This window comes from Ilyonectria robusta (assembly GCF_021365365.1).
Source record: "Ilyonectria robusta strain PMI_751 chromosome Unknown BGZ61scaffold_24, whole genome shotgun sequence".
NCBI classification, from domain to species: Eukaryota; Fungi; Ascomycota; class Sordariomycetes; order Hypocreales; family Nectriaceae; genus Ilyonectria; species Ilyonectria robusta.
The window spans coordinates 397,751-418,081 of NW_025764458.1; the positions used below are offsets into that span (position 1 = coordinate 397,751).

At 55.1% G+C, this 20,331-nt stretch overlaps 6 protein-coding genes across 6 annotated transcripts; 2 read left to right on the top strand and 4 right to left on the bottom strand.

Annotated features, from left to right (window-relative positions):
• Nucleotides 1-570: 570 nt before the first annotated feature.
• Nucleotides 571-1,529, top strand: BGZ61DRAFT_521811 (uncharacterized protein; the record flags this gene model as incomplete). The annotated part of the gene is made up of 2 exons (XM_046252509.1): nucleotides 571-867; nucleotides 930-1,529. The coding sequence occupies 2 exons, from the start codon at nucleotides 571-573 to the stop codon at nucleotides 1,527-1,529; spliced, it is 897 nt and encodes a 298-aa protein (XP_046098656.1).
• Nucleotides 1,530-2,867: 1,338 nt separating this feature from the next.
• On the bottom strand, nucleotides 2,868-4,777 carry BGZ61DRAFT_363739 (uncharacterized protein; the record flags this gene model as incomplete). Its single annotated transcript, XM_046241456.1, has 3 exons — nucleotides 2,868-3,509; nucleotides 3,574-3,667; nucleotides 3,729-4,777. The coding sequence occupies 3 exons, from the start codon at nucleotides 4,775-4,777 to the stop codon at nucleotides 2,868-2,870; spliced, it is 1,785 nt and encodes a 594-aa protein (XP_046098657.1).
• A 4,135-nt stretch (nucleotides 4,778-8,912) lies between these two features.
• Nucleotides 8,913-12,077, bottom strand: BGZ61DRAFT_429259 (Vps16, N-terminal region-domain-containing protein). Its single transcript, XM_046243769.1, has 6 exons — nucleotides 11,801-12,077; nucleotides 11,370-11,634; nucleotides 10,826-11,322; nucleotides 9,535-10,777; nucleotides 9,374-9,455; nucleotides 8,913-9,307 (listed from the first exon to the last, which is right to left on the bottom strand). The coding sequence occupies exons 1-6, from the start codon at nucleotides 11,943-11,945 to the stop codon at nucleotides 9,056-9,058; spliced, it is 2,484 nt and encodes an 827-aa protein (XP_046098658.1). The 5' UTR covers nucleotides 11,946-12,077; the 3' UTR covers nucleotides 8,913-9,055.
• A 147-nt stretch (nucleotides 12,078-12,224) lies between these two features.
• Nucleotides 12,225-13,195, top strand: BGZ61DRAFT_112628 (autophagy-related protein 16). The gene is made up of 3 exons (XM_046236948.1): nucleotides 12,225-12,441; nucleotides 12,520-12,857; nucleotides 12,925-13,195. Exons 1-3 carry the CDS (start codon nucleotides 12,357-12,359, stop codon nucleotides 13,096-13,098), a joined length of 597 nt encoding a protein of 198 aa, XP_046098659.1. The 5' UTR covers nucleotides 12,225-12,356; the 3' UTR covers nucleotides 13,099-13,195.
• Nucleotides 13,171-15,165, bottom strand: BGZ61DRAFT_460252 (histone methylation protein DOT1-domain-containing protein). Its single transcript, XM_046247006.1, has 2 exons — nucleotides 14,277-15,165; nucleotides 13,171-14,222 (listed from the first exon to the last, which is right to left on the bottom strand). The coding sequence occupies exons 1-2, from the start codon at nucleotides 14,834-14,836 to the stop codon at nucleotides 13,292-13,294; spliced, it is 1,491 nt and encodes a 496-aa protein (XP_046098660.1). The 5' UTR covers nucleotides 14,837-15,165; the 3' UTR covers nucleotides 13,171-13,291.
• A 1,601-nt stretch (nucleotides 15,166-16,766) lies between these two features.
• BGZ61DRAFT_363926 (uncharacterized protein) lies at nucleotides 16,767-18,223 on the bottom strand (the record flags this gene model as incomplete). The annotated part of the gene is made up of 4 exons (XM_046241470.1): nucleotides 16,767-17,336; nucleotides 17,393-17,846; nucleotides 17,895-18,022; nucleotides 18,077-18,223. 4 exons carry the CDS (start codon nucleotides 18,221-18,223, stop codon nucleotides 16,767-16,769), a joined length of 1,299 nt encoding a protein of 432 aa, XP_046098661.1.
• Between the last annotated feature and the right edge of the window lie 2,108 nt (nucleotides 18,224-20,331).

The window sequence follows — 20,331 nt, forward strand, 5'->3', positions numbered from 1 at the left end:
GATATATGCAGGGAAGTTTGAGCTCGCAGCTCATGAGAAATTTATTTCGAAATGGTTCACAAATGGACAGTTGTTGTGGATAGCTACAGCACACGACAAATCCAGCAAATGCGTGGGGTCCCATACTTTTGACAACAGCACTATAGTCCCATATATTTTTACCTACGCGCGTGCAAACTCAGCCCCCGAGTACTCTCAATCATTTGTGTACAAAATCTTAGGTGAGATTAACACCAAAATGGCAGTAAATAGGGACATAGGTATGCAAGAATAACGGCGTTTGTGGCCCGTAAGGCTCACTTGCGGGTGAAGGGGGCTGTCCAAGCTTCGCCCCGGTTTACCCGTCAAATCTTCTAATGCTGTCCGCACACATGCTTTTCAGCCCACCTACGACAGCCCTTCAGTAACAATGTATGGTAATTCATATTTAACCGTGGTCGTCCCTGTCCCCCAAGAGGAGATCATTCATAACGCATCAGTTCCTTCAGCTCTTGACACACAAACTCATCAGTCTCAAGTGGTTTTTCGAGAAGAGCTCGTAGCGCATTTACGTCTCATCATTTCTACTAAATGTCTACCTCTTCGCCACCCATTACCACCCAGTCTCCCCAAGCCGCTACGACACACTCTCCATCGCCAGCCCAGGCCCAACCCAGACAACCGTCACCCACTTTTGTCAATCATTCAAAAACATGGCTCTCCTCCCATGTTGAAGTGGCTGGATTGTCCATTGCTCTTGTTGCCTTGATCATGGCAATCATCTGTGTCTTTCCGGCATTCACGAGTCAACATCTTTCCGAGAAAGCCCTTGCTATTGCGGAGTGGACGGCACTCAAGGACTTCAGGGAGCAATGCATCGAACATTCGGTTAGCTCTCCCTCTCGCCCGCCATTCGAAGTCCATGGATTTTTTTCTAACATTCCCAATAGACAAACGGCTCGCCGTCTCCAGACTGTGAGGAAGCCATAAATAAGCCACTGCCTCGACCCCCACCCATGGAGATAGCTCCGCTACCCCACACTCACTCTATTCCTAAGCGAGGGTTCAGCGACTCTTCAGTCGATGTCGCTACGACTGGCATTGGCTTCTTTATGTCCCGAATCAATGTTGCACTACTGGTCCTCGGTCTGTGTCTGATGCCTGTAGCCGTCTTCGTCCTCAAAAGTCGCAAGAAAATATCCAGTCACATTTTGCCCTCCCACTCGAAGGAACAGTGGATCATTCAGCATCCCAATGTCTCATCAGATCCAACCATATCGAGAAGCTACTTCGACAACCATGCGTCTACTTTCATACACTCCCCACGACAATCCCCTTTTCTGCCCCTGCACAACGACGGCGTCACGACCAGCAGCCACTCGTCAGATACAAGCACTCATCTTCGACATCGAGAAATACAAGAAAGAACAGCACCAAGTGGTGGGGAATTCACGCGTCGTTCTTATACCTATGACCCTGCACCATACGAACCCTTTGATACTTACAGCTGCACTGCGTCCTCAATGATAGATATTAACGACGTGGTGTAAGTCCAATCTTCTTCCACTACTAAAACACACAGCTTCAATCGCTGACACATTTCACAAGACCCCATCCATCCACGCATCGCTACCGACCCCAACGGTGCCAGGACTGTCGCAGAGCGTTGCAGAACGAAACCTCATTTAATGGCCATCACTGTCGCACGAGCGGAGTCCCGTCTCCGTGTAAGCTTTCTCATGTGCCCAGATGACCCACCTAACTAACGAACGAAGCAGATTACTAGACTAAGTCTCGGCCCTTGAAGGTGAATTCCAAAGACCAAAATATGAGAGCGGCGTGGGGCTATTGGGACTTAAAGAGAATGCGCGTATTCCTGTGCTTAACTGTTATGGTGCTACATGAGGCTCGCGGTCAGGAGAACCAGCCTTGATTCGATGTCGAAGTTTCTCGGTGGGCCGGGTTTACGATGATCATCCGGTTTTTATTCTCTCGCCATTCTTTTTTATTGGGTAGAGATATCATTGGTCCTATCTGGTGATTTCCCCTTAGAAAGTAGACTTACATAGGTAAGTATCTAGAGATCTTGTTTAATAGAATAGAGAATTCACATTCGCACATATACCTAGTGCACACATGGCCACTAACTCAATCCGTCTGATAATTATCTATTATCTAGACATTTTTAGAAGACTAACTCTCAGTATTTATCCCCGAATACTCCCTTTTAAGTCGAATTTATCATAAAAGTAAGCCGAAAGTCTAAGAAGTCCAATGTGCATACTAGGTATATTGGTTTGCCCTGAGGTCTAGCTAATGGGCTTTGTACCTATGTGCAAATAGTAATGATCTCGTGTGCGAATAGCAATACTCTAGAATAAGATGTCTCCGACAGAAGCTCTATATGGGCAAAATTTAAGAGGGAATCGACGTGGTTATTTATATGTAATCCATCTCATTATCAACCTTCCAGTAATCCATCCACCACCATCCCAACCACGATATATAATAAGTCCGGTTATCTTCCAGCTTGCAAACCCAAAAACTCAGCCAGTCTGTCGCTGACAAGATCACTGTACCGCCATGCCCATAAGCAGGGCCATCCTCCCGTCAAAAATCCCTAGTGTCGTTTACTCTCCCATCAGTGCCAGTCGAAGTCCTCATCAAACCAAATGATAATAAAAGCAAAAAACTCCCCCAACGCCTGTGCTTTGCATGATGTAGCCCCCAGGGAGGAATAGCAAATGGGCGCCGCCGCCATGATGTCAGAAAGGATAGATGCCGCCGGTGTGCGCCCAGTAGTAGGAAATCAATATGCCAACATCGGTGAAGACTGTTCTATGCAACAAAAGTGAAGGTCACAATCGGCGTCGTTTGGTCTCCCATTCCTATCGGGAGCCTGAGTCGTCGCTGGGACGAGATCCGTTCACGTCCATATCTGCAGCAGCATCCAGGCTCCGCATCTCTGCAGTCGTCGCATCTGCGTTGCGGCCGGCGCTCCCATCAAAGACCCAGGGTCCGGCGTTGTTCCTCGGAGTAATGGGCCCCTCGACGCCAGGTGTCAGTCCTGGTGGTGATGGCGTGCGGCTATCTCGCAAGGCAATGTGTCGGCCAGCCCCTGATGCTGAGTTTCTAATCGGCAGAGGTTCGGAGACGGCGTGCGGTAAGTTGCCTCGCTGCGGGCTCTCCGGTGTAATATTGACCGTCACGTCCATGGCATCGATATCGTGGACGTCTGAGAGTTCAGGCTCTGGTGTTACGGGCTCTGGTGGTGTTGCGATAGGCACTGCAGGCGCTATCTCGGTCCCAGATGTGGCGTCGACTCGATTCTCCGCTTCTGCCTCCGCCTCCCCTTCGCTCTTCAACTGTTCCCACTCTTCGGCTAGTTCGTCCACGTCGGCTTCGAGGTCGGCGCCGGCGCGGCAGTTGGGGCAGATGAAAATGGGGTATTGGGGTGACATGAGCAGCGATCTCACGCACTTGAAATGCCAAGTGTGTGAGCAAGGTGCCACGAACAAGGATTGGCAAGGCTAGAGACCTGTCAGCAGGGGATCATGTCGATACCCGTAGAGACGGGCTTCTTGTGAAACTTACTGCGATGGAACTCAAGCATATTGAGCAATCCTGAGAGCTGGAACCGGCCGCTCCACTGGTGGCCATGGTCTGTAGCCTCTTGTGGGCCGCCATGCTACCGGGGGTGTCAGCATGATAGTCTGGCGGGTGGGAATCAATAGATGTCAAATACGTACTTGAAGGTGTTGAGCTTGTTCTGCCATCCCCTGTTGAGTTCTAGACGCATCTTCACGCAGCGGAAGATCATCTCCTCGCCGCCTTTGAAATCAATACCCAGCTGGACGATGTCACCATCGTTGACGGGGAACGCCTTGCTCTCCTGAGATGGAGGACTCAGGCGGATGTGGTTCAGAAAGGTGCCAGATGAACTCTTGACGTCCTTGATGTACCACTTGCCATCCTCGTACCAGAATTCGCAGTGTCGGCGACTGACGACCTTGCTCTTGAAGCCGACCGGGGCGGCAGAGGGCTGGTTGCCAGGCAGGTTGGCCATGGAATGGCTGTCCCGCTCAGAGTAACGACCGACGCGGATCTTTTCCGATCCGGTGGGCAAGGTCCTGGAGATTGGCGGGAATGTAAGGGACGGGCGGGTGGATCGCGGGTCGTAGTAGGCGGAGAAGCGGATGGAAGGCATGGTGTCGGGAGCGTTGGAAACGGCGTCGCCGGCGGTTGAGGCTCTATTTCTCGTCATGGCGGCCGGGTCGTCGGTGGTGGACGTCGTGGCGAGATCTGCAGCGGCGGGCGAGGAATCTGCGGCAGCGGGGTTCTGGGCGTCGGAGGCCGAATGAGTCTGCTGCAACGATGAAGAAGAAGTCGACGGCGCCGTGGGCGATGCAAGGGGAACGGGCGAAGGAAGAGCGGGCACAGGCGGCGTGGTGGTGGATGAGGCTGACGTCGCGGCTGCCAGAGAAATCCTCACGGGGTCTGGCGTGGAACTGACGAGGGTCAAGTGGTTGATCTGGGCGGGCGGCGGTGGACCAGTCGTGGTTGGCGAATGGCTGAGCGATCGCGTGAGGTTGGCCGTGTGTCGGCCAGGGGACGTGCTCCCGCTGCCACTCGCACTGGGACTGACTCCGGCGCTGTGGTGGCCGTCGCGGGAAAGCAGATGGTTTTGTGTGTAGTTGCGCAGGTAGCTGAGGCCGCGCAGACGGCTGGGACGTGATGTTGCTGTCGAGGCCGCGGGCGACGGGCCTGGAGGCGGCGACGAGACGGGCTGCGTGAACATTGGGGTGTAGGCGCCTGGAAGTCCAGGAAACACAGTGGACTGAATGGTCGCGGATAGTGGATGGTGGATGGCGGCCGCCTGGACGCAAACGCAAGGGTGACAAAGCCGAGAGGACAGGGAGTGTCTCTGACAGGCGTTTGACAAGCACGGAGAAAAAAATAGGACTGGGCGATCCCTTTTAGTCAAAGGAGAAGAGGATCCAAGGCCAAGCCGACAGAAAAGTTCAGCTCACGCCGCGAACGATTGCTCGCTTTGACCCTGTTTCTCGCTCTCGTCCGGTGATGGAGCTGCAGCGGCCAAGCTGAACCCGGCGATGGAGACGGGACGGAGAGGCTGAGACGGGGGGCGCCTGAGACAGAAAATTGGGCGGGATGTGCGCGCAGACGAGGGTCCAAGGCTGAACGGAGGAGGGGCGTGGCAATGCCAGAGACGGAGGGGAATGCGGTCTTCTATCGTCGCTTGTTTCTCGCTCTCTGCTGCTCGGTCGCGATGTGGTGCTGGTGGTGGATGTTGATTTCGTTGGTTTTCCCCCCGAGGTCGCTGTAATAGAGCACCCACTGCAATCAGTTGGTCGGGCCTGCAGGGAGGTGTGGGTTCCCCCAGCTAATTAATGAATCTCTCGCGCGAGCCGTGGTGGTGTTGTTCCAGGAGCCTTGCGTTCGTCCTCGCACGTGCGGACCAGTGGCTTCCGTCTCGGGATCCGGGGGCGGGACGAAGGAAGACGAGACGAGACGACGGCCGGGGGAAAATGGGAGGAGCCAGAAACCGCGATTGCAGCAAAAGTGGAAGGGGAGGAGAAGGGGAGGGATTGCGGCGGCGAGCGGGAGAAGGATGGGATGGGGATCATGTACATGGGATACGCCGCCGGGTTGGTCGCGGTCGGTTCGTCGACCTGGTTAAAGTAGGTAAATAACTTAGGCCGGCCAAGGCGGCGCCGGCGGGTGGGTTTTTTAGCCTGCCAGTTGGTGGTTGGTAGTGAGTAGTAGTGGTGGCCGGACCCTATCCCCCTCCCCCCCATCCCCTACCCGCCTAAGCTCAGTAAAGCCCAGCACGCAGCAAACAGCGCGCAGCACAAACAATGGGATGGCTTGAATGGAGTCGTTAAAAATATGGAGCCGGTGGCGGACGGGGATTGCGACGGGGGGCGGCAGGGATTTGGTTTGCGCGAGAGGGGGATGGCGACAATGCGTGTCAGTGTCGCCATGGTCCATGGGATGGGGAGATGGAGGGAAATCGGCAATGGGACATGGGATGGGAAATGGATGGCCGAGGCACAGCACAACACCACGATGAATGGCCGGGATATTTTAGGCGTATCAAGCGTCAAGCCAGCAAAGGCATCATCCACAGCATGCCTATCTACATGTACTAAGGTAGACAAGGAGGGAAGCAAGGAGGGATGCAAGGAGGACGCAACCAAGCAACCAATATTACCGACTACGAATACACAACAATTAGAGCAGCATCAACAACCACCAGCCAGCCTAATTAGCTCTCGAGCCCGTACCACAGAGCGGCCACCCCCCGGCCAGGCCAGCGGCGGTTCCACCAGGTCCTGGCCCAGAAGATCATGGATGACGGGCGGGATTAGACATGGTCGTGGCATGGCCGCGGCATGGAGCCGGATCTCCAAGTTTAGTCTTCGTGTTTCCGCAAGTCTGTGTCTTGTGCATTGTAGGCAATGTTCCCGCCCTCATGCCCCGTGTTGTCTTCCTTGTGCTCTCCGCCCGTCGTCATTCTCCGGGCGTTTGTGCATGATATGATGATACCATGGCATTATCCACTGCGGCCCTCCATCTGCCGATTCAGTCCACCGCCATCTCCACACATTACACGCACAATACAGACACAAGCATGCACGTAGTACACAGACGCACACATCTGCACGTGTAACCTGTAACCTGCTGCCCTCTCTCGCAAACACGCAACGACAGTGGGCTCACGCCGGCTCACCTTCTTTCGCACCCCAAACCAGCACGGCAAGTGCCAGAAGCTACCAAACAATCGCATGCGTTTAAATTCGGAATGCCCGCCGCACGCCAGCAGTGGAGTTGGGCTTAAGCTGGGGAGGCTTGCCGCTTGGCAGCCGACGAAAGGGGTGGCCAAGGACGCATCCCCCCGATCCGGACTGGCCCCAGAAGGTGGGAAGAGGGGCACGAGTTAATTCCGTTTTCCTCGACCTTCTGCTGCATGCATGACGGCCTGTGAGGGGTTGTGAGGGGACCGAGAAAGGTGCTCGTAAAGAGGGCCATGTTATTCGTATCGCGGGCCCTCTGCAGCCAAGGTGCGAGAGATGCGTGTCAGATGGAAGGTTCGACGACGATGGGAGAGGGCGAGATCTGGATACGAGAGCATGGAGCTTCGAGCACCGCAATGCATCTCATTCTCCTCCGGCTTACAGTGGAGCCAGCCGCTACGAAGCAGCCGCCGCGAAGCCTAAAACCCCACTGCCAGAGCCCGATGAACCACGACGCCGTCCCCCGTAACTCCAGTCCTCTACGTATTACGACGGACCAACTCTTTCGGTGACAGCCCGCCCCGTTCTGCAATCGACCGACAGACAGGCCGCTGCGAGGGTGGCTCGGGTGCCCTCGCGCGCGCGAGCCCGGGGGGTTGCTGCAGCTGAGCTGCAGTCGAGCTGCAGATGGACTCGATTCGAACACACACCCTGAAGAAACAGTGGACTTAGCCAGGCCGCGGCGCTGACTCGGCCTGGCGCCTGTCAGTGAACCCGCTAAACCAGGCTCGCGCTGTAGTGGTTGTGCACCGCACGTGTACCGCACAGCAGGCAGCTTGGTGGCGGGTGGCGGGCGCTCAGGGCATTATCTCCGGGTCTTCGGTGTGAGCTGGGTACGTATTGCTGTCTCTGCAGTAAAGCAGGGCTATCAAATCCGCCATGATGTGAGTGTACACACCAAACGTCGTGATCTGAATAAGAATCACCCCGACAAAGCACTTCCCTCGTGTCCTAGTCCACAGCGTTCTAGAAGCTGTCTCAACCCTACATGTCTCACGTCGTGCGGTCCACCCGCCTAGTCGAGATCAAGAGACCTGCATCACCCAGACCCAGCCAGACAGACCCAGACTCCAAAGCCAGACCCTCATTCCAGTCCCTCGAAACAGATGGAATTATTTGCGCTTGTGCGTGTGCGTGGACGCCGTTATTTACGGCCCTCCGGTCCCTTGTAACAGGCTTGCAGCCCGCTCGCCACCGCCTGACAAAACAATTCCAGGCCTGGCCCGGTCCAGGCCCTGGGAGGTCTAACATGAGTTAGACGAAGTATGCGCTTCCAAAAGAGGCAATCGGCGGGCCGGGAGATGCCAGCAAAAACCGTGGATCCTCGGGGATTCCCATCAGCCATGCCCATGGCATTATCTTGGCTAGTCCGATCTCCCATCCTTCTTTCTAATCGTCAACGTTCGTCGTCGTTACTGGCCTGGCGGATGCGGCGGGAATCGCCATGTTTCTACCAACGACAAACGGCCCCGCCCACACTCATGACGAGGAGCAGAACCCATGATATCATCACACCTCCCCACCGAACCCCCGGTCATGCCACGCGCAAGCTCATGCGAACATCATCTGCCTGGGTCATCGCAACACTACTGCACCTGCAAATCCCGAACCACTGCTTATTCTGGTCTACGTATGTACCACACACACTCTAAAAAATGCCGAATCGTCCCCAAACCATCGGGATCCCCCGATCACCCACCCCATCCCGGCCGCCGTCCCACGATCCCCTACGCCGCGCCGGGGGGGCCCCTCCGTATGTGGCCGTGTCCCACCGCAACGCTACGCACGTGAACCGTCATCTCGCCACTGGCGTCCACGAGGCTGTCAAATTGGATATGGTGCGGATCGATCGGGATGGCATGCAACGGACGGGACGCCTAACGAGAACGAGGTGAAACCGCCGGGGGGTCCATCGTGGGGACCTGTAAGTACCGGCAGACATCTGTTGGCTCACGACTGTGTGGTGTTGCATTCCAGTCTTGATTCAGGCGTCTCAACACAAGCCTCAGCTCGGCATCGCCTGGTGTTGTAGCCTAAAGCCACAGAATGCAGCCAGGTTTCACCAACCAGCTGCCTAGTCATGCTCCATGATGCTGACGAGTGTAAGTATTCCAACCTTTCCAAATGCAAAATAAGCAGAGGCCTGAGTATCAACCTCGCTGTTCCATTCAACAACGTCCCAAAGGTAATATCTGATTTATCTATGAATGCCCTCACATCAAACACGCCCATGGCCACCAAAGCCTCCGCATTATACAATTCTACTTCTTAAACACCGTTTGTCCTAGTCTCTCAATCTCTCGTCCTTCTTGTGTACCCTTGCCCGCCGCCTCCAGCAGCCGCTCCCATGACTCAGCGTCCTTCAACCTCACAGCCTCCTGTGCTGCCTTGACTCGCATGCCACACTTCTCGTACATCGTGATAGTCTCTCCAGGCTCCAATCCCACGCACTTGGGTATGAACACGGCCGCAAGTCGTGGGTTGCCTGCCTGGAGTGTCAAGTTATAGAACGGCTAGGTAGATGTCATGTTAGCCTGGGCCCCCGCGATACGACGGACGTTTGCTCGGGAGTTACTCACCTGCCATCCAATAGGGCTTCGCTTGGCCCGCGCGATCTCTTCAATCTCGTTCCACTCCCGCTTCGCAACTAGCGCTCTCAACCTGCGGGGACAATCCGTGTTAGCCATCGTCCAAGTCCCGGGTCTTGTCCCATGTCTTGTGTCTGCCGTGATCCACTTACCGAATCCACCATGCCACATTCTCCGGTACCTTGAACTCGCTCTGGATCTTCTTAGCTCGTCCATGATACCCGAGCCGGATCAGTTTAAACATGGTCTCATTGACGCTCAGTCCCGTAAAAGTGTCCGTTAAATCGCGATCGAATGATTCCTGCAACCGCAGGAGTGTTGTAGCCTCCTTGAGTGCGTGCATCTCAAACGATGCCTCTTTCGAGTCAGAGAGTAGCTTAGCAGCAAGGGCAAGCTTATCGGATGCCGTTCGAGCGTCAGGCTGGCGGAGTGACTCGCGGATAAAGACATTGGCTCCATCCACGCGACGGTCGTCCTGATAGTAGAGATCTTTGAGGAGCGAGTTATCTCCGTCCTCCATCGCTGATGACTCAACAATCGCCGTCGCCGTCGGCCGTGCGTTTATCACACGGAAAAAGGCAGCAAGCGGCAGTTTCTTCTTTAGCTGTATCAGGACTGAGAGCATGAGATCCGTGTCACCGCTCTCAACAGCCTTGTCGAGGGCCAGCTCGTCTTCCTCCATGCTCAAAAGGAGAGGGACTTGTCTGCCTCCTCGAGGTTCGTGGTTCAAGAGCTCAGTCGCAAGACGGCCTCGGCCCTCCTGGTACGCAGCTCGTGCAATCTCCTCAAACGAAATTCCAGGCTTTCCTGACAGCCTCTCGACGATCAGCCGACAGATCGTGTCATCATCCTCACCTCCCATGCGGACTTTGCTAGACGCCCAGTGGACGTAGATCCGGTCTGAAGGCAGCTTAAGGTGTCCCGCGATTTTCAGTGCTAGGAGGTACTCGTGGCGGTTCAGAAGTCGTCGAATAAGCGCCTCCGGCGTCAAACGATGGTATTGCTCGAATGACAGGGGAATTCCAACCTCGTAGAATCGCACCGCATTCAGGACTCGGAGGGTCTCACACATGTCGACAAAATCGTCGCTATTGTAGATATCAAGCACCGACTTTCCGAAGGAAGCAGCCTTTAGTAGCCGTTTCTGCCAGTGAGCATCAAATTCGCGTCCTGCAGCATTAATGCAGGTGTCCACGGCCTCGGTGAGATTCGGTCTAATGAGCTGAATGTAGTCATCGGCCTTGGGAGACTGGAGCTCCAGCTGGCCGACGGCGTCCAAAAGAATCGACGCCGGTGAAGAGTCCGATGCGTGGCCAAACACCTCGAGTGTGTCTCGCGGGATTCTCTCTAGGAATTCGCAAAAGTCGTTGGTAATTAATCGAGCACCATCGTGCTCTATGCCCAGTCAGTAAAGTGCAACGATAGAGCCATCAAGACGCTTACCTGAGATGACATGCACCCTCGTGCTGTCGTAAATATATGATGATGAGACATCGCCAGGTCCGATAATGTGGACCTCGTCCTCCCAAGCTATGAGGGCATCACTCCCGCACCATTCAACATACTTGGGCGGTGTCTTGGAATCAGAGTCGTGCTCGAACAGTCGCTCCTGGAAGTCGCTGGAAATAACATGGGCCTTTCCGTTCTTGCCATAGAGGTTGACGTATCGGCCATCTGGTGATACACTAATGTGGCTGAAGGGACCAATATCGAGGAACCGGTCTTCGCAGTCCGTGGCATCGACGACATAGACAGTCTGTTCCACGCTCAACAACACCTCTACCGATCTAGACAAGGTGTGGTTCGGTGAGACGAGGGCCCATGAGTGGATCGTGCCCTCGGGGGTAGTTGCAAGGGCTTTAGGCCGAGGCTCAATGTATGACGAGACTACCACCAAGGAGTTGTTACCCAGAAGGGCCACCATGCCATGATCATAAAATCTACCACCAGTCAGTGACATTCACAATAGTGGGCCGAGCACCCTTACCGGCATGATTCAACGCCATAATTGTCGGCACCATGACCCAAAGAGAACTGTGTAAAGTCCCCCTGCAAGTCGTAGCAACGAACTGTCCCTTCGGCGGTGACGACCAGGAGGGTCTCGTCCTCTGACCAGCCGAGTCCCTTGATCTGGCCCTTGTCCCAGGCGATACTGCGCAACTTCTTGCCAGCGAGGCTGTAGATGTCTATCGCCGGCTTCGATGCTCTGCCCGGCTGGTAGGCCAGGAGCTTCGAGTCGTCACGCCATAGTGCTGCGGTGGCGTTAGCTTATGCTCATGCTCATGCTTAAGCTCATTCCCGCTTCGTCGCGAGCATGTGAGGATGAGACGCCGCAGATGCCGCTGGTAACTCTTTCGAGCCAAAAGATAAAGAGAATCGCAATGTCTCACTCAAAAATAGCAAAGAAATCGGACTCACCCAGTGCACCCGCATATGGAGCTCCCGTGACAATGTAATTGTCCAGGTCCAGGTCCTGGTCAAAGACGGCCGTGTACAGCTGCGTCTTCCGGAACCACTTGTCCCCGACACTCTCCCAATCGGCTCTCGGGTGAAGCGTGTCCATTCTGCGCTATCTCATTGTGAAGATGCCGGGTTTTTGCTTCTTGCTGTCCGTCCGTACGTCAGTCCTGCGTGTTGATGCGCGTTCCGTCGAGCCTCGAGTAAAGGAGCAGCTCCAGCGAGGTTGGGGGAGCTTCCACCGACGCTAATCGACGTAACCGCACGTCGCTAGGCAGATGGGCCGGCGGCTGTTCCTCGGCTAAACCAACTCGCCGTCAGTAAGCGCCCCGCCAACAAGCCGTCGCATCATCCCACAGGGCACTCGACACCACTGGACAGGAATGGGCGGCACAATTCAGCGCCCCTGGGCTTATCAGGTAACTGACTTAATTCTCAGCGTCTCCCCAAGACGGATTAATCTTCGCTTCCCATCCTACTTCACACGCGCCCTTCACAGTTCCTCGCTGCCATCACCATGCCCAACTGGCGCGACCAGTACCTCTCATCCCTTAAGGATGCCGAGCTCAGCAATCCCGTCAACATGGACCTCGTCCAGACCTGTCCGTACCCCACAATACCCCTCCTATCTCCGACCGCAGCGTCAAAGTGAGCGAGGGGACTGACATTATGAGCAAAAGGCTCCCAGATGGCCGATCGCATATCAGCCCTCGAAGCCGAAAAGTCCTCCCTAGAGTCGCTCATTTCCACCAGCGGGAAAAAGACCACGCAATCCGCCGAGCCACCCTCCAACGATCCCGGCGTCGCTCAGCTGAAACAAGATCTCGCCGAAGCCCTGCGCTCCAAGGGCGTCACCGAAACACGATTACGCACCGCCGAGGAGGAACTCTCCAAGCTCCGCTCCAAATCGAAAAGCGACACGAAATCTGTCAGAGATTTGACCGCCGACAGGTCCTCACTCACCACCAGACTGAAAGATCGAGACTACGAGCTGAGGGAGAAGCGGAAGCTGATCGAGGTTCGTCATCGAACCTCCCCAACAGTCGGACCGCCGAGGACATGACGTGGCTAACAACGGGACACAGGAAGTCCAAGATGAGATGATTGCGCTAAACCTCCAGATGGCCATGGCAGAAAAAGAGCGGGATCGTGTTAAGAAAGAAAACAAGGAACTCATCGACCGATGGATGAAGAGAATGGCCCAGGAAGCCGATGCCATGAACCTCGCCAACGAACCCATTTTCGAAAAGGGACGATAATACCGGCCCATCGCTACACTTATCCCATCAGCACTCACGGAGGAACACGAAGGATGCGGCAGCATGACAAAACGAAGTGCTATATGGAGTATCCTGTAAGCCTAACAACCCTATCTCCCACGCTGATGCCCCCAATTCCCAATCTCATCCCATATTCAAAATTCGTACCCTGTGCTGATGAAGCTCTATTAGTCTACTTTCGCGTCGAGATGAAGTACGATCCTCCGGCATTGGTCCAGCTCACATAACCCTCAGGGTATGTGCACTCCTCGACCTCGAGAATCGTACTGCCAACGTCGTTGATGTTGTGGTTGTTGCTCTTCATGTCCGCGACGAACGACTTGAGTGAGATGATCTTGCATCCCGACTTCAAGTCGAGGAACATCCGGACAAGGTCGTCGTTGAGCTGCGAGGTGAAGGCCTTGTTGTTCACCAGAATCACGTCGGCCCGCTTAAGAGCGTCGTGGATGGCAGCATTCTTGCGGAAATCGCCACGCTCCAGGTGCACCTTGCCAGGCTTGATTCCCCAGAGCATGCACCGCGCATCAAACTCCTTCTTCTGCGCCTCGCCCAGGTTGCACGCATTCTCCATCATCTCACAACCCCAGCTCTCACACCCAATCTCCAGCGCCGCTTGCAAGACGACGTTCCCCACGCCGGAGCCCAGGTCCACAAAGACCTGTCCCGATGTCATCTTGGTCTGCTCCAGTAGGATCTTCGAGATGAAAGGATGGAGGAGTTCGCCATAGACATAGTCGGTTCCGTTCTCGTATTTGGAAAGGAGTTCCACCTTGAGGGCGACGGTGCGGTCGTATATTTGATCCAGGATGAAGGCAACGAGGTTCTGAGGCAGCTCGTGCTGGTTATCAAGGTTCTTGGCAATAATGCCGTCCTCAACCAGATTCAAGAGCTTCTCGTTGTACTCGCGTAGTGCCGTCTTGAACCCCATAAGATCTTGAATATTACGGTTTGACGCCTTTTCCAAGCGCCGGATGATGCCCCCGTTGGGGTTGGTGAAGGGCTCGGCTTCGTCATCGTTGAGGTACGTCTCGGCTACATGTCGAACTACTCTTATGCTCGCTTCGACAGCGTCGATCTTGTCCTTGCCCCATACCAACTCGTATCTATACCGCATGTTAGCACTGGGTTGCACAAACGATGACAAGGACAGAACTCACTTCTCGCGTGGCTGTAAGCTGGGATATTGTAATTCAATGGCCACGTCCTCCTTTTGGGCGCCCATGACGGGGACACATTTCAGCTCGAGCGAGGCTACATCCACGGCATGGATGAAGCTTAGCCCATCTACGCGGTCCTCAAACGCCCTGGTGCTCCGGAGCTTCCGGCTAGAGTCGAGGTAGCCATCTTCGGTGCTCTTGCGCTGCCTCTTGTTGGCGTCGAGGTTCATCCAGCCATCGTCTTCCGCATCGCTGTCCTTATCGAATTCGATGCGTTCGTTAACCGGGGATCGACGCGACACGGAGACGCTGCCAGCCTTGCGCTTGCGCTCGAGCCGCTTCTCGTCGGAGGAGGAGGGATAGGGTGAGTGGCTCTTCTGGCGGACGACCGGCTTCGGAGAGGGGCGGTGGGAAGAGGACCGGGACGCGGAGCCGCTGAGGGCGGCTGGATTTGGCTTGGGCTTGGGCTTCGGCGAGGGGCGATCGACGACGACCTTTTCGATCCGGATCTTGGGGGGGTCGACCTTGAACTTGTTGTTTTTGCTTCCGAACAGACGCATGATGCCGGTCAAGAGCCTTGAGCTCTGCGGAGAGTGCTTGGGCGGCGAAGAGAGTGAGAGTGAGAGAGACAGGACCCGGAGGACGGGGACGTCAGGGATGGAGGGGTTCGCGGTGGCGTGCGTCGTGTCGCTCGGCAATGTCGCGCAGTGGCGGGCTAAAAATAAAGCAGAGATGTAAAGGAATGGATAGAATAGAAGGCCAAGAGACGAGATACGTAATGCAACCAAAAAAGCGGCCAGTCGAAGGGGTTGTTGGTGGAGTAGCGAGCCCGGGCTGTTGAGTCCGTTAGAATGGCATCGTGGCAGTAGGGAAGTCCAGGCGAGGCGGGAGACGCATGGTTGCCTTGGGTGCATGAAGCCTTACATCAGCGGTGGCAGGTGCCCTGGGGCCGACCGCGCCTGCCCCAGTCTCGCCCTGCACGCGCAGTAATTACGGGACGTATGGCTGGGGCGTCGGGAACGAGGGCACGTGAGTGGTCCAAACGGCCAGGGTGGGTCCCGTTACCCATTAGTCCGTGGGGGGCTGTGCCTTAGTCGCGTGCCTACCCTAGACGCGTCGGGACTTGGAATTCGCTTGTCAACCCGAGGTAACAAAGGATGGGAAGCCCCCTTGATCATGGCTTACCCTATTTGAACTGGTACCGTGCTCGATTTCTGTCATTCAATGGACATTATTGTCTGTCAATTGAACCTTAGCAGAGCTAGTTGATCATTGTTGATGCACGGGTGCTGCTAGATGCGTCATTATTCGAGTATCTCCTTGTCCCTTTGTTCCCACTTACACAATTCAAACTCGGGCGTAAGCTAGCAAAAGTCTATCCAACCCCATGCGCGTTCCATTTCAAGACGAACCATCCCAAATCTATCATATCTTGAGCATTGATAGTCCAAAAGATCCCCGTACCCCAAGATAACAAAAACGTCTCCAAGTGTTTAGGTCGGTCGGTAGAGCCTAGGACTTGGTCATAGCTGTCTCTCCAGAGGTGTAGTACAGTCATAGCTGGTCGGATGCATACGTACTCGGCATGACACTCTGGATATGACAATGGACCGACTCTTAGCTTGCTACCCCTCGCATTAGGAAACAGACAGGGTCGCTCCCCGAATCAGAAGAGGGGATAGAACTGACACTGCCGATCAATATCGAGTCACCCCTCAACACCACCAAGATAACTAGACCCTCAACCCTATTTGAGCACCGGGGCTTCACGTCAACGAGATGCATCTGGCCAAATAAATTATCGCCCTTGTCCTTGCGACGAACGTGTTTCTCGTCGTTGAAACAAAATGTCACCTCACATGGGTTAATCCCTGACATTCCCGCCAACCTGGCGGAGCACCTGCCTGTCTGAGCATGGATCAGATCTCTCTCCCTCCACAGTCGTGCCTCTGACTCGGTTATTTAGGTGCGATGCCGATCACTCAGTACTAAAACCCACCCCGGCCCCAACGCATTGGGATCGCCAAAACCCGGAGACATCAGGCTCCGCTCCCAGCCCAACCGGGAAGTAAAACCTCCGTTTAGCTGCTTGAACCGATCGTCGGTGGTTGGTAGTTGGCTGTCGACGTCGGTACTGTTTGTCTAGTTTCATCCTAATCGCAGATGGGACAAATGTGGCAAATTAGGCGAGTTTACGAAATGTATTGAATGTTGATCGAGAATGCTTTCTTGTAAGCTAATACTTGTTACTTGAGCATGTGAGCCAAATTGCCGAACACCGAAAGGTATCAATCCTGATATCATCGCCTGAATCCTAATCCCAAAAAAGAAAATACTCCAAACCGAGAAGGTCGTTTTAGCCTTATGCTTTTGTACACATAGTGACAGGTGTCAAGTTCATACAGTAGAGAACAATGCAGGTCAATGCCTGTGATAAATGATGTGGTGCTTGCCTAGTGGCTGGAGACTCCAGAGAACCGTGGTGGCCTCTTAGTCCCTGTTATAGTAGCCGTGAATGTGGTTATGGTAGGACCTGGACTGCGCTGCTGGCTGTGGTGCCTGAACCTGGGAGCCTGCCCGGGTTGTTGAGTAGTTTACGTTCTGTGAATGTGTTCGCTCCAGTCGCTGTTGTTGCTCTCCCTGATTCTTCATCTCGAACACGGACACCTCGACGTCGCGTTGGATGCCCGGCCTCCCGGTTTTGTTGTTGTTCTTGTTGGAGTGATCGTTCCCCTTGTTCATCCGGGGGAGGTCGATCATGAATGTCTCGCTCTCATCGCTCTGTCGATCACCCGACATAGTGTTTCCGCGTAGCGGGATAGAACCGTGTCGGTCGTTCTTGCGCCTCCAGGTGTCGAGTGTTCCCTTGGAGAAGCTAGTTCCCGTTCCGCCAGACTTGCTATTTCGAGAGAAGCCAAGGGAGGATCCTACGCGGGAGACGATCGGGCCAATCGCCTTCTTGAAGTGTGGGAAGAGCATGGGGATGTTGGTAGTGACGACGGCAGTGAATGTCTCGCGAACTGCCCATGAACCAGCGAGCATGGCACCGTTGACAGGGTCCTGGATGAGGTTGTTAATGCCAACCATTGCGAAGGAGGGGCGTTGGAGGAACATACCGACACAAGGAGAACAACACGGAGGATGGCAGCCATAGTAACGAAGAGACCGCAGCTGAAAAGGGCAATCAGCCAGAACTTCTGGACCCAGGGCATGGCCGCCTTCCAAAGCATAGGCATGGGGATCATGATGAGGTAGAGATCCGTGGCGACGTTGAGGGCGAGGCCGGTCCAGACGATGGACGGAGAGATGGCCGGGTGGCAGAACTCGCCGGGGTCGGGATATATCTGCCACCACATGCTGAAGGACGGGCGGCAGCTAAGGAGGATGTTCAGCTGGACGGCGACCCAGCTCGTGATGATGAAGCCGAAGCCAAAGTAGATTTTCGATCGGTAACCCTCGAGGTCCTTGGTCAGGCGGTAGTAGAAGGTGCACATGCATGCCTTGAGCACCCATAAGAGGAACGAGTAGGTCGACCATCCTGCAAGCTGGATCTGAGAACCGAGAACCCTGCTTCAGTCAGTACGACGAGTCTTGAGTGATGGCTGTTAGCAGACCTACCTCAGCGCATATTCTTCGCTGTTAGGATCCAGGGCCTTTCGCTCAGCATCCGTCATCGAGTTGTTGGCCAGGCCATGAGCGATGTTGCCCACAGAATACGCCAGTCCAGTTTCCGCCGAATAAGTAATCTGGCGCTCTGCATTAGCACGGTGGTAAACAGACATGACAGACATGCGACTTACAGCAGCCAGAACCGCCAAGTAGTCATCCGCCCACAGACCCTTGAACCCCACGGAGCGGATACGGATGAAGCACCGCAGCCCAGTTATCAACAGAGCAACTCCCAGCAGGGTAAAGGCTTCGATGTTGAACCGCTTCAAGGCGGCCATTGCAGCGGCCTGGGCAGCAGCGGCGGCGGCCGCAGCCTCACTCGTACTGTTGGAAGACATGGCTGCACCGGTGGATACTGGATAGACAGACTTGGAGACCCAACGCACCAAGACGAGGAGAAAATCCGACAGACTGGATCCTTCGGGCACAGCAGGACACAGGCCGGTATAAGAAACCCAGCCGGAGAATAGAGCGAAACACAATACCGGGTGTACTACGGCGGATGCCCTGCATACAAGGACCAAAACCTCTCAGTCCCGACCCGCGGGCTATCCGGGGACCCAGTCCGTTGCATCACTGGTGTCGGAGTCCATCGCCCTCCAAATGCGACTGTCGTACTGCCCTGACTGATAACCCCGTCCGTGACAACCGCAGCGTCGCCTCCCGCGGCGCCAGAGCAGGTCCGTCACGGCGTCCCCACAGCGTCGCCGTCCCGAAGGAGAAAGGCTCGATGAAGCCGTCTGTTTCGCAGCAGGGGCGCAAAAGAAACTACCACGGCGGGTCAGGTCCCTAGCTGCCGTCGACTAGGACCGGGTCTTGGTGCGTGCGACCGCTGTCCTCAGCCGGGGATAGATCATAGAGCGCTGGGCTCGTCTTGGTTAGGTCTGCTCTTTGACGAGAGCGCCTTGACGAGGAACACGCCATATCTCGGTTTTCGTTCAGCCACAAACCCCAGAGCTGGTCAGAGCCGGTCCATTTTGGAGATAGGCCCAGGACCAGGACTTCAGGTCCAGCAACGAACGCCTGGAGATAACTGCGTGCTAGCAGTGGTATGGACGACGCCAATGGCCGCTAACAGCTAGCAGAAACATTGGGGTCGCGCGGCTGAGTGCATAGTACGCGTACGTGCCTGGTTCTCCTTGCATGCTTACACCACTACGAGTAATAACTGACATGTCTGATATGCATTGTGGCGGCTTGATGATCCAACCCACGGGCGTCGGGCGTCGGGCGTAGAAGGGCAGAAGGAAAAAGGAACGCCTTGATGTCACTCCCAGCCCAAGGGTCACACACTCAACGGAGCGCGCGGTCACCAGTACCAGACTGTCTCACCTAGTTACGGTACTCGGCGCCCTTCAGTTGGATCGGCCCTTCGAGACTTGATGCTCGTTTGAGTCTGCCAGTGCACTGTTGGAGGGAGCCGTGCCTCGCTTCCGGGAACCGAGTTCCCCGGGTTTTGGTAGTGATTGATGGGCGACGATCACACGAAGGGGTCCCAAATATGTGAAGCTGGCACCAACATGGGCTGATGAGACTTCTCCTCGTTGACCGGGCGCGAACTTGCTCACAGTGCTACTACTGTACTGTACGTATGAACGTAGTATTCATTGGACTGGTGCCGGCAGGTATGGCCTTAGCCCGGTCATTTTGTGCATTAGGACCGCTCGTGAATCGCCATGGTTCGCAGAAGTGGCCTGAAGCGTCCAGACTACGGTAGGTACCGTGGTACGCATCCCTTGTCAGTGACCTTAGTCGGGTATCTCTCAAGCATGGCCGATGTGACGCTGGGAGGTCTACCCCTGAATCACCGGCGCAAGGGAGTAGTATCACCCACTCGATCGCACAGAGTTGCATGCCTTTTAACCGCTAAGCGACCTCCGCGGAAGCACCGTTTAGGTGCCGATCACAGTTGCGGAACCGTTGGACTGAGTCTTTATTTGGACACGGGAGGGTGGCCGTTAGGGCTACTCGTGAGTGACGGTAACCATCGCATGGCGCGGAAGCGTGAGAAAATAGCAATAGTAGTACGCAGTAGCAATAGCCTTTTGGAAATCCAACAAGCTTCGAAGTGAGCCATCCCGTTGGGATTTGATCCCCCCCTTTCTGATAGTGCAATTTGGCAAGCATCTTGACACGCGTTTTGACAGCGTCTGGCTAGAGCGTCTTGTGGCGATAGCCTCCTGTCAAACAAACCATCCGCAGCTCCAAGGCAGTCCCTGCATAGAAGGGCGTAATGGACGTGCGTGATTGCAGGCACATCAAACACATCAAACACAGACCACAACGTCTAAACCAGTGATATTCGCCATTTGGGCTTCAACTGGTAATTTCAGCGACTCTCAGCGGCCGACTAACAAATTCCCTCTATTTTAGCAAACTCCGCCAC

What these genes read in the sequence shown, in the direction of transcription:
- BGZ61DRAFT_429259 (XM_046243769.1), bottom strand. Translation starts at nt 11,945, where the DNA reads ATGGACACGCTTCACCCGAGAGCCGATTGGGAGAGTGTCGGGGACAAG. An exon ending in AATGTGGCATGGTGGATTCG is followed by an intron (nt 9,456 to 9,534) that starts GTAAGTGGATCA and finishes TTGTCCCCGCAG; the next exon opens with GTTGAGAGCGCTAGTTGCGA. An exon ending in GAAGCCCTATTGGATGGCAG is followed by an intron (nt 9,308 to 9,373) that starts GTGAGTAACTCC and finishes ACATCTACCTAG; the next exon opens with CCGTTCTATAACTTGACACT.
- BGZ61DRAFT_112628 (XM_046236948.1), top strand. Translation starts at nt 12,357, where the DNA reads ATGCCCAACTGGCGCGACCAGTACCTCTCATCCCTTAAGGATGCCGAG. An exon ending in CATGGACCTCGTCCAGACCT is followed by an intron (nt 12,442 to 12,519) that starts GTCCGTACCCCA and finishes TATGAGCAAAAG; the next exon opens with GCTCCCAGATGGCCGATCGC. An exon ending in AGAAGCGGAAGCTGATCGAG is followed by an intron (nt 12,858 to 12,924) that starts GTTCGTCATCGA and finishes AACGGGACACAG; the next exon opens with GAAGTCCAAGATGAGATGAT.
- BGZ61DRAFT_460252 (XM_046247006.1), bottom strand. Translation starts at nt 14,836, where the DNA reads ATGCGTCTGTTCGGAAGCAAAAACAACAAGTTCAAGGTCGACCCCCCC. An exon ending in AGCTTACAGCCACGCGAGAA is followed by an intron (nt 14,223 to 14,276) that starts GTGAGTTCTGTC and finishes CATGCGGTATAG; the next exon opens with ATACGAGTTGGTATGGGGCA.